The sequence below is a fragment of the Saccopteryx leptura genome, chromosome 2 (genome assembly GCF_036850995.1).
Source record: "Saccopteryx leptura isolate mSacLep1 chromosome 2, mSacLep1_pri_phased_curated, whole genome shotgun sequence".
Lineage (NCBI taxonomy): Eukaryota > Metazoa > Chordata > Mammalia > Chiroptera > Emballonuridae > Saccopteryx > Saccopteryx leptura.
This window is the reverse complement of record NC_089504.1, coordinates 358,140,004-358,159,817: the sequence shown is the minus strand read 5'-3', so window position 1 is coordinate 358,159,817 and position 19,814 is coordinate 358,140,004. Positions and strand designations below refer to the sequence as shown.

Sequence of the window (19,814 nt, the reverse complement as noted above, 5' to 3'; positions counted from 1 at the left end):
AAAAACAGATCCACTCCAGGTTTCAAACTCTAGTCTGCCTGAAGTTTATGTTTTATTCACTCTCACTGGCTGGCCCCAAGAATGAGTAGGAAGTAGCCACCTACCAGTGCTTACCAAGGGTATCTCTTTGCCTCTTTCTCAAATTTTGTTTTCTCTGATACTTAAAACATAAATATTGATCATTGGTATTTAATAAAATTCTGTTATTTGAATACAGTCCTCTAGTTCATGAGGAAAGGGCAACTGGTGGACTATATGTGCTCATATTCACATTATTACACGTGTGTGTGGGTGTCTCCCACAGTTCCTTTGGAAGTATCCAGCTTGATGTGAGATTGTCTTGCAAATTTCAATTCCATTATGTGCTTGCAAATGTCACAGCTAGGGTAATACTGGCTTCGTTTTCTGTCTCTTCAAAATCTCATTATTGGTTAATAAGGTTATTTCTATATGATCCTGCCTAGCCATACTTCAAAAAACCCAGAAACCTATCAAAGCTGGTCTTGGACACCCATCAGTGATCAAAGACGTATCGCAAACTTCTTACCCTCATCTTCATACTCTGCTTTTCAACTGCTTCCTGATCCACGTGGCTTTGAACATCTCTGTCCTTCCTACTGAGGCCTTCGCCTCGGCCCTGCTTCTCCACCTTGATTGTTTTGCCTCCTTCCTCAACCGTAAGTGTCATCCCCCCTGATCAGGCTGCCTTTAGCTGCCCGGGACAGGCACACTCGGTCCCTTGTGTACCCTGGACTCCATCTCCATGTAGGCCTTCTCTGGCAAAGCCCGTTCTACGTTTGCCCAACAAAGAAAGACATTCTATGAGTTAAAGCCAATGCAACAGCCTAGAAGCGTGGAAAACAACTCTTATTATAGGGCCTGGACGATGGCAAGAAGGAGCCAAAACCAAGCAAGTAACTTCCTTACCATCAGGAAGAACTCTCACCAGACGGTTTGTAATCTCTGCAGACAGATGCGTTACATAGCTTCCTTTTTAATTTTCTCTCCTGCATCTTATATGGAAAGGAAGCACCGCTCCAAGAGTTGCTATAACTCCCGAGTAACAGAAGGCAGGGGCATTACCACTGTAGAAACTTCCTGTACCTATCTTGGTTCCTAGCACATGGAAGGCACTCGCTATACATTTTTAATAATAATATATGAATGAATTAAATTTTAAATAATTGTAATGTGAAAATGTCATAAAGCTGGAGAAAAGGGCGTATTCTGACAGCCCCATCAATTCTCAGGAAAGCCCACACCATGGCTCATGTTTTGGGTGATTTAGCTGAGCTATCATGGCCACCTAGTGGTGGAACACCTACATCACTGGTTTAGTAGGCTAGTGGGTTTTGTTCTTTTTTTAACTTTTTTTTTTTTTTTTTGAGAGAGAGAGAGAGAGAGAGGCAGGAAGGGAGAGAGATGAGAAGCATCAAACCCTAACTGCATCACTTGAGTTGCCCACTGATTGCTTATACATGCCTTGACGGGGGGGGGGGGGGGACAGGGGGGGCACGGACGAGCTGCAGCCGAGCCAGTGACAGCTTGCTCAAGCCAGTGACAGCTTGCTCAAGCCAGTGACCTCAGGATCATGTCGATGATCTCGTGCTCAAGCTGGCAAGACTGTGCTCAACTCAAATGAGCTTGCCCTCAAGCCAGCGACCCTGGGGTTTCGAACCTGGGATCTCAGCATCCCAGGTCGATGCTCTATCCACTGCACCGCCATCAGTTAGGCTCTAATCAATTTTTTTAAAGATAAACTGTAAAGTTAAAGTTAAGAAGTGATAAGAAACATATAACAGTACAAGAGAGAGAGAATGGAGAGAATACCAAGAGATGGGAGTTAGCCTGACCAGGTGGTGGCGCAGTAGATAGAGTGTTGGACTAGGATACGGAGGACCCAGGTTCGAGACCCCGAGGTCACCAGCTTGAGCACAGGCTCATCTTGAGCCCAAGGTCACTGTCTCGAGCAAGGGGTCACTCAGTCTACTATAGCCCCCTGGTCAAGGCACATAGGAGAAAGCAATCAATGAACAACTAAGGTGCTGCAATGAAGAATTGATGTTTCTCATCTCTCTCCCTTCCAGTCTATCTGTCCCTGTCTGCTCCTCTCTCTGACTCCCTCTGTCCCTGTCACACAAAAAAAAAAGAAGAAGAAAAGAAATGGGAGTTAAACTCTTGGGAGAGTTGGGGGAGGGGATGGCCCCAAAGACAGAATAAGCAGGAGGATAAAGGGAGAAGGAGTGGGTTTGGCTTTTGTACTTGTCGAAGTTGACATCCAGCATCCCCGCCTTCTCCTGGCTGATTCGTAACAATGGCACGTCAAGCCGCCGAATGCAGTCCTTGTCCAGCGTTGACGTCCAGTCTTGGAAGGTTTTTCGAACCAGTTCATCAATGGCCTGAACCATCTGCTGATAGGTATGTACACTCTCCTCTCCAGTCCCAATGTGGGGCAGGAAATGAGCGCTAGAAAGACACTAAGGAGGAAGAACACCAACAGAAGGAGTCTCCTTGCCTCATTTCTCCATGTTACCCTCTCCCTGAGACCACACACACATCCCAACAGTATGTGTAAGGCTTGCTATGGAGATTGATTTTTTACTACTTTGGCAGAGATTTTCAACTGGTGTGCCACAAAAAGTTTTTTTTTTAAGATTTTATTTATTGGCCCTGGCCGGTTGGCTCAGCGGTAGAGCGTGGGCCTAGCGTGCGGAGGACCCGGGTTCGATTCCTGGCCAGGGCACACAGGAGAAGCGCCTATTTGCTTCTCCACCCCTCCGCCGCGCTTTCCTCTCTGTCTCTCTCTTCCCCTCCCGCAGCCAAGGCTCCATTGGAGCAAAGATGGCCCGGGCGCTGGGGATGGCTCTGTGGCCTCTGCCTCAGGCGCTGGAGTGGCTCTGGTCGCAACATGGCGACGACCAGGATGGGCAGAGCATCGCCCCCTGGTGGGCAGAGCGTCGCCCCATGGTGGGCGTGCCGGGTGGATCCCGGTCGGGCGCATGCGGGAGTCTGTCTGACTGTCTCTCCCCGTTTCCAGCTTCAGAAAAATGAAAAAAAAAAAAAAAAAAAAAAGATTTTATTTATTGATTTTACAGAGGGTAGTCAGAAGTATGAACTCATAGTTGCTTCTCTTTAGTTGTTCATAGCTTGCTTATTTTATGTGCCTTGACCAGGCAAGCCCAGAGTCTCAAACCAGTGACCTCAGTGTTCCAAGTTGATGCTCTATGCACTGCACCACCACAGGCCAGGCATTTTAAAAACATATAATACCTGATTATTTAGTCAGGGGCACTGACCTCTTTTCCCTTAGATTTTCAAATATAAAAATGACAACAGCCAACACAACAATAACCATTGGTGTGAATGAATCAAAATTATACCTATTATTTTTTCAGACTGGCAAAAAATATATATAGGTGTGCTGCAGAATTTTAGTAATTGGTTTATGTATGCCATGAGATTTTTAAAAAGTTTTAAAATTGCTGACTTTAGAGGGGAGGTAGAGCTAAAAAAAAGTGAGAGGAAGAGACCAAAGAACTATGAGAAAAGGAGTCCAAATAAAGAAATAGAAGCACAGAGATCCAATTCAAGAAAAAAGTTGGGGCCATGGCCGGATAGCTTGGTTGGTTAGAGCATCATCCCAGAGACACAGAAGTTGCCGGTTCAATTCCCAGGTCAGGGCACATACAACAGCAGCTCGGTGTTCCTGTCTTTCTCCCTGCCTCTCTCAAAAAAATATAAAGCTTCCAGTTTGTGGCTGCCTTATTCTCTCCCAGAACTAAAAAGTTTAAGGTGGTTTTTTTTGTTGTTGTTTCTTTATGCCTATTCGTCTAGGGCCACACCTGTCCAGTTCTCTGGGTTATAAGGTTATATTACTCTTCTGGTAGCCCAACTTCTCACATGCTGGCCCTATTCCTCTTTCCTACCTTGATATGAAATGCCTAAAACAACCCATGTCTACCAACCAGACTCACCTTTGCTGCAAATCCACGACCGCGGCCTGCCTCACTGCAGAGCTGCACCTGCCACTCCCAGAGGCACACTCAGTCTCTGGTCGTGAAAACTGTCTAGGGCAATCTCTGGATGGGCCCCTCCCAGCCTGTGGCACAGCCTACAAGCTTCACTGTCTCACCGAGGACGGGTTTTAGGAAAGGCCAGGCACTTACATTCATGACTCTGTCGATGCGGCGTCGTAGGATTCGCACCCAGTGCGCCTGCCCGGAATAAAGAGCCATGTAGGGCTCCAAGTGTGGCCACTTCTTATTCAGTTCGCGGTTCACGAGAGCCAATTCGCTATTAAACAGCATGTAGAGGTCCACTGCCTTCTTGTCATATGTTCGCTTGATAGCCTAAGGAAGAAGGGATAGAAGCTGACGACCCGCCCCAGGGATGCGGGTTTCTCCCGGTACCCAGCCTCACAATGGGTGGCTACACCGTGCTGTGGAAGTCAGGCTCCTTAGTGATCTGAAAAGCAAGGGAACAGAGGGAGGAGAAGAGACGCTGGCAGTTTAGGGCACGGGAAAGAGCATGCCTGGGAGCAGGATGGTGTCTGGAAGGCCCAGGAGGAACTGGTGGAAGGCACAGGAGGATTAGGGGCGGCGGAGGCAGGCAGGGCGGCAGCACCTCACGGGTGGCGAGCCTGTGGAAGGTGTCCAGCAGCAGCACTCCATGCTCCACGTCGCGAACCAGCTGGAAGGCAGAGCTGATCAAGTTCTGAGTCATCACCTCCAGGTCCTTGACTCCGGCACGGAAGCTGCATCATTAGAGAGGCATGTTGGCTGGTGGGTGTCTTCACCCACCCCAGGGACGTTCTTGAGTGAGAATCCTGTGTTAATGTACTAAGAGCTTCGCACGGGCCAGGCACTACGTTTTTTACATGCATTATTAACTCATTTATTCCTTAAAACAAGGAAATGAGGTAGGTTCTATCGCTAACCTTATTTCATCAAAGAGGAAACAGAGGCTCTAACTGGTAGAGGAATTTGCCTAGTTACAGATCTAGTATGTGGCAGGGCCGGGATTCAAGCCCTGAAAGGCTAACTCTGGAAGCCTTCATCTCATCAGACCCCTCCTTCCTTACACTCCGTCCTGCCCACCCTTTCCCTGGTCCCTCACTTCCAAGCTTTCCTTTGTACACGCTCGCCACTCCTCCTATTCCTGTCTCCCTTGACCTCCCTTCCCTTCTCCACCCAGGGTCGGCCTGTGGCTCTCTCACCGATTGTAGTCTTCGTGCCAAGAGGTATTCTTGACATCCAGGATGCCCCCACGAACAGCTCGCAGTGTGTTCAGATTTTTATGAAAGATGTCCTCAATCTCCAGCAAGTGCCGTGTTATCTGGGGCCCCTGGACACCAAAGAAGCAAGGAAGGGGGCCTTGCTTGCCATCTTCCCAGCGGGCAAAATGGTACTGACAGTCACATACCTGAAAAGAAGCCAGCATGACAATTCCTGCTCTCCTTTCTGAATTTGTAAGTCCTGGGATCTTTGCTGTAGCTTTAAACATCTAAAAACTAGGGAGGACCAACTAGAAGCAAGGGGCTAGCGGGATGAATTTTGGCTGCAGAACGGAATCTGAGATACTAAGGCTGCGATAACAGGCAAAAGTCTAAAAGAATGCGGTGGCCATAGGACACACAGTGATGCAGGAGGAGCCAGAGCAGGTAAATTCTACGTTTAACCTCTGCCCCGGCTCCCTGACTCCCACACGGGAATGCTGGACCATGTGCTGTTGGCTCTGACCTCCTCCCCTCATAATCTCCCCACCTCAATAAGGTCCTTGCAGCGTTGCACAAAAGCATCAACCTGAGCAAATATGCTGGTCTGGTCTAGGACCCAGCCCCGACTGGAGAACCTGTGTTAGGAGAAAGACAGACCAAATCAAAGAGCAGAAACAGGAGGTACCAATCTGCCTAAGCAAGCCCAGACAGAACTGGGATCCTGGGATCAGGGGGAGACTCAGAAGCTGAAACCACCAGAAGCAGTTCTCCTGAACCCTGAGAGAAGTGCAAGGTGAGAAGAACCAGAGAGGAGACACAGTGTCCCCGTTCTAGGGGAAGGTTTATACGTAATGGAAGCTCAGACGTTAGGACCAAGAAAGGAGGCAAAGACCAGGAAGGACTCCTGGAAGCAGGGAGGAGAGGTGATCGGCGTGTGGAGACCCTGGGGTTAGGGCTAGAGTATCTGGATACAGAAAGAGAACTTGGATCTGTGTAGAAACTCTCAAGCCCAGAAAAGTAAAATCCATAGGCTTTAAAAAATAAATGCAAGTAAAAGGAATCAGAATCTACCCCTCCAGTGATGACCCTGGACGGTGGAGGGGGAGGGGACAGAAGGTCAAAAGAGACACATCGTACTGGGTATGCATTTGCACAGCCTGCAAGTAATGATCTTTCCAGGCGTGACAACAGGAAATGCAGCCTTGTAGGTCCTCCTTGCTGGAAGTGACATATCCCTCAAAGATTCGGTCCAGGGAGATGGCGTGGCAGCATAAGCGGATTATCTCATTGCTCATCTGCAGGAGGGGGACCCAACAGCCTCAGCGCACAGCCTTCGAGCGCCCGCTCCCTCCTCTGCATCTCCCTGGCGCGCCCCAGCGCTCAGCCTCCTATCTCCTGAGCTGACTCCTGAGACCCGTCCTGCCCAGTCCTCTACTCAGGGTTCCGCCCCCCTCCTGCCTGGCCCATCCCACGCCTGCGCATTCTCTCACACTTCTGGCTGTGTTACCCCAGATGAAATATGCCAGCCTTTGCTTGCTCCTCAAAGGCTAGCTTCCTTCCTAAATCTACCTCTTGCCCCCTGTACTTCTCATCTTTGGAAATGAGAATAGACTAAGCCTGGGAGTCTGTCCATCCTGCCTCCTTCCCACCACCACCACCACCATACCCCATTAACTCTTCTCAATGCCCACTTTCCCGCCTAGGATACTTCCATCTAGAATCAAAATGTCCAGCCCCGGCCCCAGCTCTGAGCATCGCTAATGTCGACGATGCAAGCAGAAGCCTTTGGTCTCTGTCTGCCCCAGAGGGTGCCCCCTCGCTGCCTTTCCACCAGATGTTCTGTTACGGGAACTCCACCGTCTTCAGCAAATCGGAGTTCTGGCCATGTAGCCATACTCCGAAAACCCTCTGTCCTACCCTCTAGAGACACTCACCTTTCGGAAGAGGGCGGTCAGTCTCTCCCTAGTGTCGTAGTGGGGAGAGTTGACCCAGATGATTCGGATGAGACTGATCAACTTAGGAAGCTTACTAGAGATGTCCTTAGGCCGCATGGAGGCCAATTCCTGGTAAGGTTCCTTCAGGATTGACAAAAATGTCAGGTTTGACTGTGCCTGCCGAGAGCCGTCCTGTCATGAAGAGAAACCAAGCGTAGACTTATCCACCGGAAGGAACTGGTTCAAAGCCAGCGCTTTTGACCCATCTGAACCGAATCCTGACTTGCCTTCCATGGGAAGCATTCCCAATGAACCCAACCCTACCTGGTGCCAATCATTTCAGGTCTCCGCAGCCCTCGGGACCAGTGTTGCAATATCAACTTTTATTCGTTTACTAGTTTCTATGTAAGCATTTTTATGTTTTTCTCCTGTGTGAATCCCATCTTCCCCGCTAGACTGAGAGTTACCCAAACTCGGGTTTTCTGTCTGTTCCTCTAGTTCCTCCAGCTGAATTCAGCACTCTGCACAAAGTAGCTATTCAATAGCTATTGGCCAACTAACCAGACATCACCCCATCTGTCCCCTTAGTTCCCACCATAGTCTCCTTCACAGCCCTGTTCTCAGCCAGGACCTGACACTTCTCTGCGTTGCTGTGCCTTAGCGCCCTTAACGCCTTGTTTAAAATTCCACTTAGGGAGTGGAGTCACTTAGCCCCATGTTCTACAGATTACTCTGATCCTCTGTGTTCCCAACACTTACATAATCTGCTTTCCATACAATATTACATTTAATTTTTAAGTGGTTTATCTTGCAACTTTCTCAGCTGAACCACATGGGGTCCTCTTTGATCCTGTGCCATCTAGTAATAATTGGTTTGTTGTAATTTTTTTTTCTCAGCTGAACTGTAGATGCTGGGTTCACAGAGGGTACTCAATGCATAATTGTTGATTAACTAGTTGTCTCCCTAACTGAACTCTAAGCTCTTTGGGGCCTTCCTTGCAGCCCGCTGCTATTGTACTCTCCTACAAGTACAAGTTCAAACACTGGATGGGTCTATCTTTGCTGGTGATGATTAATTACGTTGGCTCCCGCGTTTCAGTGGTGTCGTCTCAAGCACTGCCCACTTTCTGCTAAGCCCCTACCCTTTGATCCACTCACAAACCTGGATCTGCTGGGCCAGTTTCATAAAGGGTGCCAAGTAAGATGACTTGGCGAGGCCCAGGATGGACTCAATGTGTTTCACTCCCTTCTTCACCAGCTGTGTACTGATGCCAGACAGGTCCATGCACCGGTTGCGCCAGAACTCAATCTCCTCCAAGGGACCTAGACTTTCTCCTGTCTCCACAGTCTCCTGGGCACTGAGCACCTCCTTTATCTGCCGGGTCCAGTGGATCATGGAGGCTTCAGGGCAGAACACAAAACCTCTTCACTGCTGTACACTGCCCCCAGTGTGTCCCTTCCCTCTGCCTCCTACATAGCCCAACTGACCCAACTCCTTTCTTGTCATCTGGGCCGCCCCCTCTCCTCTCCCCTAGGGTCCCCAACACGCTGGCAATGCCAGCCACTCACTCTCTAGCCGCTGCACCAGCTCTTTGTCCTTAAACACCACCTCAGGCTTCATGTTCATGGCTTCTGCGGGGATGTAGAGAACAGTGTGCCCCTCCAGTTTGTACCGAGTGTCTAAGAAAAGGATAGGACCTTGGAACTTCACAGACAAGAGTGAGTTTATGCCACCCCAGTTCCAATCATGGCTGATGCTCTGGGGCCCAAGAATTATGTGCATTTCGGGAGAGCAGGCAGGAGAGACTGATTCACGCTTTTTCGATATCAAGAGAAAAATAACAGAAGAGGGGAAACCTCACTGAGATTGTCATAAAACAGGTCAAAGGTGTGTGCTCTCCACACTCTCTTCTGTGACAGATGCACTCCCCCCTGTCCCCACCCCATCTACATTTTCCCTTACCCCACGTGTGCTCCTGCGAATTTCCAACTACAAGTTTAAGCAGGTCTAGCCAACCATTCTACAGCAGAAAACTGGATCTGGATTGGAAGACAAATTCTGTATCCTGTTTCACTCATTCAACAAGCACATACCAAGTACCTACTCTGTGCCAAGTAATGAAGGCACTCAGGATGAGTCTCCCACCTGCCTCATTAGGTCTTCTGTTGATGGGGCACTAGACACTCAAGCCTTTCTGCTCACCTGTCAGGCAGGCCAAGAATCTGTGCAGATGAGAAGCAAAATGATTTCGAATGCTCTCAGGCCAGGTTGTGTTTGTAAAGATCTGAGGGGCAAAGACACCACTGAGGAGGCGAAGCAGGGCTGGGATGTAGGAACCCCGCACTGTCCCAAAGTGCACAGTTGCCTCAAAATTTTCTGGAGTGATGGGAACCGGTGCTTGGCGAATAAAGTACACAATCTGGTTCTGGTTCTGCATGAAAGACAGTAAACAGGTCTGAGTTCAGTCACTAGGCCCAGCCATGATACCCAAAAGATTCTGAGGCTCCAATCATGAAAGCTTGGCTGAATGTTTTTTATAACTTTCCCTCAGCACATCCTGATCCTTCTCCAAATGTAAGTGTCACAAGGTGCTCCCTGTTCTTTTCAGGGACATAATAAAGTCCATCTCCAGAGACGTAGGAAAGAAATCCAGAGAACATGCCTTGAGGGTAGAGACTGTGTATTCCGTCCAACTTGACTCCAGAACCTAGCACAGTGACTAGGACATATTAGATGCTCAATAAATATTGGAAAGCCTGGTCTGTGGTGACACAGAGGATAAAGCATCGACTTGAAATGCTGAGGTCTCTGGTTCAAAACCATGGGTTTCCCGGGTCAAGGAACATATGACAAGTAATCAATGAACAACTAAAGTGAAGCAACTATTTTTAACTTGTCCAACATTCGCATTCTATAGCATAACCATAATTCCATGCTTATTTAGTATTAGTTAATTTAAAGTAATTGAATATTCATAATTCTCTATTCTTGAGTTCTTTTTGTTTCATTTCTTAATGAACTGAATTTTTGTTGGTGATGTTATTTTTGTTTTTTGTTTTTTGTTTTTTTAAAGTAGGGCTCTTTCAAGATTGAGAATTACTGCCTATCTCCCCTTTATACTTGACCAGCTAGGCTGGGAGCAATACCCTTGGGTCACACTCTTTCATGGAGGACTTTGTAGGTGTGGTCTTCTGACACACCTACTGGTCATCTGAGACCAGCCTGATGTTTCCCTTTGGTAAATAATTTTTATTTTGACTAGAGGCCTAAATAAATTTTTCCAAAATTTTTATTTTGAAAAATAAATATTTTTGGAAAAAATCTAACCCATAGAAATGTTGCAAGAAAATACAATGAACAACAACATACTCATCATCCAGATTTGCTAATTGCTAACATTTTGCCACACTTGTGTTCAGCTGGGCTCTCTTTCTCTCTCTCTCTCTCTCCTGAGCTATTTTGAGAGTTAGCAGCAGACGTCATAATATTAAATCCTTAAATACTTCATCATATATGCCTAAAAATGAGGATATTCTGCAACATACTCAACACTGTAATTATCACACTCAGAAAATTTAACTCTATAATAATACGTTCTATATTATACAATCCATATTCAATTTTCTCCAATGGTCCCAATAATGACATTTACATCTAGTTTTTTCCCCACCCAGGACCCCATCTGGGATCACACACGGTGGTATCTCCTTAGCCAACTTTAATTCTACACGGTTCCCCAGTCTTTTTCTTTCTTTCACAGCATTGCTATTTGTAACAGCCCAGTCCAGTTGTTTTCCAAAATGTCCCTTAATTTGGATTTACCTGATTGTCTTCTCATTATTAGATTCAAGTTAAATGTTCTTGGCAGTAGTACCACATAGCTGACATTCCTAAAAAAATAACTCCCTTGAATTTTTGTAGATTAAGATGTGAATTGACATTAAATATTGTGTAACAAATTTTGTGGTATAAAGTATCTTGTCAATTTCCAGATTCAGTTCCTTAAGTTCAGGGAAATTCTTTGTATCTCATTGTTAAATTTATAGTTTCATTACTTGGCTGTATTAGATCACCTGTGTCTATCTTTTTTTTTCTTTTTAAGTGGGAGTGGGGAGATACAGAGACAGACTCCTGGGTGCACCCCATCAGGATCCACCTGGCAACCCCGTCTGAGGCTGATGCTCTGCCCATCTGGGGCCACTGGCAACTGAGCTATTTTTAGCGCCTGAGGTGGAGGCTCCATAGAGCCATCCTCAGCACTTGGGTGTGAATTAAAAGAGGGGAAGAGAAAGAGAGAAAAGGAGAGAAGGGAGGGAGAAGCAGATGGTCACCTCTCCTGTGTGCCCTAACTGGGAATTGAACCCGGGACATCCACACACTGTTGGGTCGATGCTCTACCACTGAGCCAACCGGCCAGGGCACCTGTGTCTATCTTTTCTATCTATTAACTCTCCCTAATTGTGTTCTCATGGGCTTTTCTTCTTCTGCATACACTGTAGCTCTCTCAGATCTCATCTATATCAATGCAGGTTTTCAGGGATAGCTAGCTATTCAGTTCCTTTCTGTTTCTAAGCTACTAGTTTTGTAACAAGCTACTTTATTTTCTAAAAACTACATCTCCCTTTTATCTCATCCTCATCTTTTATCATTTCATGTCTCTGCTTTAAAAATCAATTCATGTTCTTATTAAGTCATACTATAACATGATGCTGTTATGAGGAACTTCCTTCTATTATGTTTTCCTCTTTTGCATTTTTGTTCTGTTTTTGGTTTTTTCCCTCAATGTAATATACTTGCAGTTGCCATGCAACTGCTTTCCATTTGCTTCATGCTTGAGCCGCTCTGTGAATTCATTCTTTCTGTGGTCATGTACTATGGGTGACTTCTTGATGTCCCACAGTGAGAATACAGGTTTTCCCTGCTTCAAAGCGAAAATGAAAGTGTTGAGTCCTTTATGCTTCATTCACTTTTCTCTAGTCTAAAAGAATTGCATGAAGGGATGGGCAGGTGGTAATTTAAAACAGTGTAAAACCTTTGTTAAATACCTGCTTCTTTCTCTCTTTTCAGATTTTGTTAAATGCCCTCCCTATATCTAAAATTTGTTTCATCTCACCGGGCTTTACCATTTCTGTGGGAATGCAGTGCCTAGACCTTTACCTTTACCAGCTACCACTTTTAGAGTATTTTGAATTAGTTTATGCTTCTTTTCTTGTTTGTTTACTCTTGGGTGGGGTTTCTTTTTCTGGTTTTAATTTTTGCTCATTTTATTAAGTAGTCAAGGGTAGTAATTTTTTATTTTATTTTATTTTTTTAGGTGTACGGTAGTAATTTTTTAAGAAAGTTTCAATTGGTCATCTTAACCCAGGAAAATATAATTAAGTCTGTGACCTATTTAGAATGTATGTCAGCACACTAAATAGATGTTTTTTCAGTTTTATTGAGGCATCTATGACAAATAAAATCTGTATAGACTTAAGATAGGCAACTTGATGTTTTGATAGGTGTATACATTGTGAAATAATCACCACAATCAAGCTAATTAACATGTCCATCATCTTACAGAGTTACCATTTTCTTGTGCTTTTTTTTCTTCCTGTGGTGAGAACACTTATGATTTGCCCTTTTAGCAAATTATAAGTTCACAATGCAGTATTATTAATCAGTATTAGTTACCATACTATATATTAGATCTCGAAACATTGTACCCTTTTACCCCACTTTATTGTGATATAATTGACCTACGACATTATATTAGTTTATGGTTTACAACATAATGATTAGATATATGAATTTATTGCAAAATGATTACAACTAGTTTAGTTAACATCCATCACCCACCTAGTTATAAATTTTCTTATCATGAGGACTTTTTTTTAAGTGAGAGGAGGCGAGATAGTGAGACAGTGAGACAGACTTCCATTTGTGCCCTAACCAGGTTCTACCTGGTAACCCCTGTCTGGGGCCAATGCTCAAATCAACTGAGCTATCCTCAGCGCCTGAGGCCGACGCTCGGGCAACTGAGCACTGGCTGCGAGAGGGGAAGAGAGAGAAGGGAGAGAGGGAGGAGAAAAGAAGTAGATGGTTGTGCCTGACTAGGCGGTGGCGCAGTGGATGGAGCGTCGGACTGGGATGTAGAGGACCCAGGTTCGAGACCCCAAGGTTGCCAGCTTGAGCGTGGGCTCATCTGGTTTGAGCAAAGCTCACCAGCTTGAACCCAAGGTCGCTGGCTCGAGGAAGGGGTTACTCGGTCTGCTGAAGGCCCAGGGTCAAGGCACATATGAGAAAGTAATCAATGAACAACTAAGGTGTTGCAACGAAAAACTGATGATTGATGCTTCTCATCTCTCTCTGTTCCTGTCTGTCTGTCCCTGTCTATCCCTCTCTCTGACTATCTCTCTGTCTCTGTAAAAAAAATAATAATAATTAATTAAATAAGGCCCAGCCCGCAGAACCGAGGCTTGTGGCCTGATGCGGGAGCCCGTGGGAGTGGAGCGAAAGCCCAGAACAGGCAGAGTCCCGCAACTGAGCGAGGGCATGCAGCCCTGCACAGCCGGTGGAGCCAAGGCTTGCAGCCACCTGTGAGCAGGGTCCTCCTGCAGGGTTGGGGAGAAAGCCCGGAATCAGGCAGAGACCCACAGCTGAGCATAGGTGCTCACCCCTGCCCTCAGGGCTGAGGCTTGCCACTTGGGTGCAGTGCATAACCCCACCCATGGGGGCGGGGTAAAGGCTGAGGCCATTGAGGCTTGTACACCCGAGCATGTGATCACAGCCCCTCCCATGAAGGAGAGGCGGAAACCATAGCAACAGCCCCAGTGGGCTGGCACCGGCAATGCCCTAGGCAGCAGCAGCAGAGGGGGTGGTGGGCCTGCAGACAGACCACATCTAGGGAACAGAGAGGCCACACCCAGTGGACCCCAGTGGCCAAAACCTTCTTTACACAGACAAAATGAGAAGGCAGAGAAATGCAACACAAATGAATCAAGAGAAATCCCCAGAAAAGGACCTGAATGAGTCAGATATAACCAAATTACCAGATGCAGAGTTTAAAATAATGATTGTTAGGATACTAAAAGATCTTAGAACAATAGATGGTCATTACGAACACCTAAATAAAAAGATAGCAAGTATAAAAAAGGACATTGAAATAATAAAAAAGAATCAGTCAGAAATGACAAATACAATATCAGAAATGAAGAATACAATGGAAGGAATTAAAAGCAGTATGGATGAAGCTGAGAATCAAATCAGCAAGTTAGAGGACAAGATAAATGAAGGCACGGAAGCAGAGCAGAAAAAAGAAAAGAGACTCAAAAAGTCTGAGGAAACTCTAAGAGAGCTCTGTGACAATATGAAAAAAAAAATAACATCCACATCATAGGGGTTCCTGAAGAAGAAAAGAAAGAACAAGGGATAGAGACTTTGTTCAAACATATCATAGCTGAAAACTTCCCTAAATTAAGGCAGGAAAACATCTCCATTAAGATGGAGCACAGGAAGCACAGAAAACTCCATTAAGGAGAAACCCAAAGAAATCTACCCCAAGACACATCATAATTAAAATACCAAAGCTAAGTGATAATGATAAAATATTAAAAGTTGCTAGAGAAAAAAAGGCTATCACCTACAAAGGAGCCCCCATAATGATGACATCAGACTTCCCAACAGAAACACTTGAAGCCAGAAGGGAATGGCAAGAAATATTCAAAGTAATGCAGAACAAGAGCCTACAACCAAGACTACTTTATTCAGCAAAGCTATCGTTTAAAATTGAAGGAGAAATAAAAAGCTTTCCAGACAAAAAAACTCAATGAATTCACTACAACCAAACCAATGCTGCAAGAAATGCTAAGGGGCCTGTTGTAAACAGATCAAAGTGGAAAGAGAATACAGCAAAAGAGGAATACAGTTTTAAAGAATAAAATGGCAATAAACAACTACATATTAATAATAACCTTAAATGTAAATGGATTAAATGATCCAATGAAAAGACATAGGGTAGCTGCGTGGATAAGAAACAGGACCCATACATATGCTGTCTACAAGAGACACACCTTAAAACAAAAGATGCACATAGACTGAAGATAAAAGGTTGGAAAAAAATATTTCACACAAATGGAAATGAAAAAAAGCTGGAGTAGCAATACTTATATCAGACAAAATGGACTTTAAAACAAAGGCTATAGTAAGAGATAAAGAAGGTCACTACATAATGATAAAGGGAGCAATCCAACAGAAGATATAACCATTATAAATATCTACGTACCTAATATAGGAGCACCTAAATATATAAAGCAGACTTTGATGGATATTGAGGGCGAGATCAACAGCAATACTATAATCGTAGGGGATTTCAATACTCCACTAACATCACTAGACAGATCCTCAAGAAAGAAAATTAACAAAGAAACAGCAGACTTAAAGGACACACTAGATCAATTCAATTTAATAGATATCTTCAGAACCTTTCACCCTAAAGCAGCAGAATATACATTCTTTTCAAGTGCTTGGAAACTAAATAGCATGTATTAAATAACGAATGGGTTAACAATGAGATCAAAGAAGAAATTTAAAAATTCCTAGAAACAAACGATAATGAGCATAAATCAACTCAAAATTTATGGGACACAGCAAAAGCAGTCCTGAGAGGGAAGTTCATAGCATTACAGGCATACCTTAAAGAGCTAGAAAAAGCTCAAATAAACAACTTGACCCTGCATCTAAAAGAACTAGAAAAAGAACAGCAAGTAAAGCCCAGAGGTAGTAGAAGGAAGGAAATAATAAAGATCAGAGCAGAGCCTGACCGGGCGGTGGTGCAGTGGATGGAGCGTCCGACTGGGATGTGGCGGACCCAGGTTCGGGACCCGAGGTCGCTGGCTTGAGCGCGGGCTCATCTCAAGCAGGGGGTTGCTCGGTCTGCTGGGGGCCCACGGTCAAGGCACATGTGAGGGAGCAGTCAATGACCAACTAAGGTGTCCCAACAAAGAACTGATGATTGGTGCTTCTCATCTCTCTCTGTTCCTGTCTGTCTGTCTCTCTCTGTCACTGTAAAATCTTTAATTAAAAAAAAAAATAAAAAAGATCAGAGCAGAAACAAATGACATAGAGGCTAAAGAAACAATACAGAGGATCAATGAAACCAGGAGCTGGTTCTCTGAAAAGGTAAATAAGATCAATGAACCTTTAACCAGACTCACCAAAAAAAAAGGAAGAGGACTCAAATAAATAAAATTAGAAATGAGAGTGGAGAAATAACAACTGACACAACAGAAATACAAAATATTGTAAGAAAATACTATGAAGAACTGTATGCCAAAAAACTAGACAACCTAGATGAAATGGACAAATTCCTTGAAACATATAATCTTCCAAAAATTAATATGGAAGAATTAGAAAACCTAAACAGACTGATTACAAGTGAGATCGAAACAGTTATCAAAAAACTCCCAACAAAGAAAAGTCCTGGGCCTGATGGCTTCACAAGTGAATTCTACCAAATAGTCAAAGAAGAACTAACTCCTATCCTTCTCAAGCTATTTCAAAAAATTCAAGAGGAAGGAAGACTTCCAAGCTCCTTTTATGAGGCGAGCATAATTCTGATTCCAAAACCAGGTAAAGACAACACAAAGAAAGAAAATTATAGGCCAGTATCCCTGATGAATATAGATGCTAAAATCCTCAACAAAATATTAGCAAACCAGATCTAGCAATATATGAAAAAAATCATACACCATGATCAAGTGGGATTTATTCTTGGGAGGCAAGTCTGGTACAATATTTGCAAATCAATCAATGTGATTCATCACATAAACAAAAGGAAGGAGAAAAACCACATGATAATTTCAATAGATGCGGGAAAAGCATTTGATAAAATACAGCACCCATTCATGATCAAAACTCTCAACAAAGGCCCTGGCCAGTTGGCTCAGCGGTAGAGCGTCGGCCTGGTGTGCGGGGGACCCGGGTTCGATTCCCGGCCAGGGCACATAGGAGAAGCGCCCATTTGCTTCTTCACCCCCCCTCCTTCCTCTCTGTCTCTCTCTTCCCCTCCCGCAGCCAAGGCTCCATTGGAGCAAAGATGGCCTGGGCACTGGAGATGGTTCCTTGGCCTCTGCCCCAGGCGCTAGAATGGCTCTGGTCACAGCAGAGCAACGCCCCGGAGGGCAGAGCATCGCCCCCTGGTGGGCAGAGCGTCACCCCTGGTGGGCGTGCCGGGTGGATCCCGGTCGGGCGCATGCGGGAGTCTGTCTCACTGTCTCTTCAGAAAAAGAATAAAAAACAAAAACAAACAAAAAAAACCTCTCAGCAAAGTGGGAATACAGGGAATATACCTCAACATGATAAAGGCCATCTATGACAAACCCACAGCCAACATCATACTTAATAAACAAAAATTAAAAGCAATCCCCTTAAGATCAGGAACAAGGCAGGGGTGCCCTCTTTCCCACTCTTATTCAACATAGTTCTGGAAGTCCTAGCCACAGCAATCAGATAAGAAAAAGAAATAAAAGGCATCCAAATTGGAAAAGAAGAAGTAAAATATCATTATTTGCAGATGATATGATATTGTATATAGAAAACCCTAAAATCTCAGTCAAAAAACTACTGGACCTGATAAATGAATTCAGCAAGGTGGCAGGATATAAAATTAATACTCAGGCCCTGGCCGGTTGGCTCAGCGGTAGAGCGTCGGCCTAGCGTGCGGAGGACCCGGGTTCGATTCCCGGCCAGGGCACATAGGAGAAGCGCCCATTTGCTTCTCCACCCCTCCGCCGCGCTTTCCCTCTCTGTCTCTCTCTTCCCCTCCCGCAGCCAAGGCTCCATTGGAGCAAAAGATGGCCCGGGCGCTGGGAATGGCTCCTTGTCCTCTGCCCCAGGCGCTAGAGTGGCTCTGGTCGCAACATGGCGACGCCCAGGATGGGCAGAGCATCGCCCCCTGGTGGGCAGAGCGTCGCCCCTGGTGGGCGTGCCGGGTGGATCCCGGTCGGGCGCATGCGGGAGTCTGTCTGACTGTCTCTCCCTGTTTCCAGCTTCAGAAAAATGAAAAAAACAAACAAAACAAAAAAAAACAACAAAATTAATACTCAGAAATCAGAAGGTTTTTTATACACTAACAATGAACTGTCAGAAAAAGAAATTTAGAAAGCAATCCCCTTCACCATTGCAACCAAAAAAATAAAGTACCTAGGAATAAATTTAACCAGGGAGATTAAAGACTTGTACTCGGAGAATTATAAAACATTGATAAAAGAAATCAGGGAAGATATAAACAAGTGGAAGCATATACTGTGCTCATGGTTAGGAAGAATAAACATCATTAAAATGTCTATATTACCCAAAGCAATTTATAAATTCAATGCAATACCAATTAAAATACCAATGACTTACTTCAAAGATATAGAACACATATTCCAAAAATTTATATGGAACCAAAAGAGAACATGAATAGCCTCAGCAATCTTGAAAAGGAAGAATAAAGTGGGAGGTATCACACTTCCGGATATCAAGTTATACTACAGGGCCATTGTACTCAAAACAGCCTGGTACTGGCATAAGAAAAGGCATATAGATCAATGGAACAGAACAGAGAACCCAGAAATAAACCCACACCTTTATGGACAACTGATATTTGACAAAGGAGGAAAGAGCATACAATGGAGTAAAGACAGCCTCTTCAACAAATGGTGTTGGGAAAACTGGACAGCTACCTGCAAAAAAATGAAACTAGACCATCAACTTACACCATTCACAAAAATAAACTCAAAATGGATAAAATACTTAAATGTAAGCCGTAAAACCATAAGCATCTTAGAAGAAAACATAGGCAGTAAGTTCTCTGGCATCTCTCACAGCAATATATTTATATTTGCCGATTTATCTCCATGGGCAAGTGAAATAAAAGACAGGATAAACAAATGGGACTATATCAAACTAAAAAGCTTTTGCACAGCTAATGACAATAAGAACAGAATAAAAAGACAAACTACACAATGAGAGAACATATTTGACAATACGTCTGATAAGGCAGTGGTCCCCAACCCCCGGGCAACTGACCGGTACCAGTCCATGGGCCATTTGGTACCGGTCCACAGAGAAAGAATAAATAACTTACATTATTTCCGTTTTATTTATATTTAAGTCTGAATGATGTTTTATTTTTTTTTATTCTTTTCTTTTTTTAGAGAGGAGAGGGAGAGACAGAGAGAGAGAGAGGAGAGACAGAGAGAAAGAAGAGGGGGAGAAGCTGGAAGCATCAACTCCCATATGTGCCTTGACCAGGCAAACCCAGGGTTTCGAACCGGCGACCTCAGCATTTCCAGGTCGATGCTTTATCCACTGCGCCACCACAGGTCAGGCCCGATGTTTTATTTTTAAAAAATGACCAGATTCCCTCTGTTACATCCGTCTAAGACTCACTCTTGATGCTTGTCTCAGTCACAAGATACATTTATCCGTCCCACCCTAAAGGCCGGTCCATGAAAATATTTTCTGACATTAAACCAGTCCATGGCCCAAAAAAGGTTGGGGACCACTGTGATAAGGGGTTAATAACCAAAATTTATAAAGAACTTGTAAAGCTCAATACCAGGAAGACAAACAATCCAATCAAAAAATGGGCGAAAGAAATGAATAGACACTTCTCCAAACAGGACATACAGATGGCCAA

At 44.6% G+C, this 19,814-nt stretch overlaps 1 protein-coding gene across 1 annotated transcript in view; it reads right to left on the bottom strand.

The window, feature by feature from the left end:
- Positions 1-19,814, bottom strand: part of DNAH2 (dynein axonemal heavy chain 2) — a 108,643-nt gene that overhangs the window by 71,315 nt on the left and 17,514 nt on the right. The window contains 10 exon segments of the mRNA XM_066364801.1: positions 2,263-2,477; positions 4,167-4,349; positions 4,624-4,753; positions 5,216-5,421; positions 5,763-5,850; positions 6,353-6,510; positions 7,150-7,341; positions 8,312-8,550; positions 8,719-8,829; positions 9,353-9,581. Coding sequence (XP_066220898.1) covers positions 2,263-2,477; positions 4,167-4,349; positions 4,624-4,753; positions 5,216-5,421; positions 5,763-5,850; positions 6,353-6,510; positions 7,150-7,341; positions 8,312-8,550; positions 8,719-8,829; positions 9,353-9,581 — 1,751 coding nt within the window.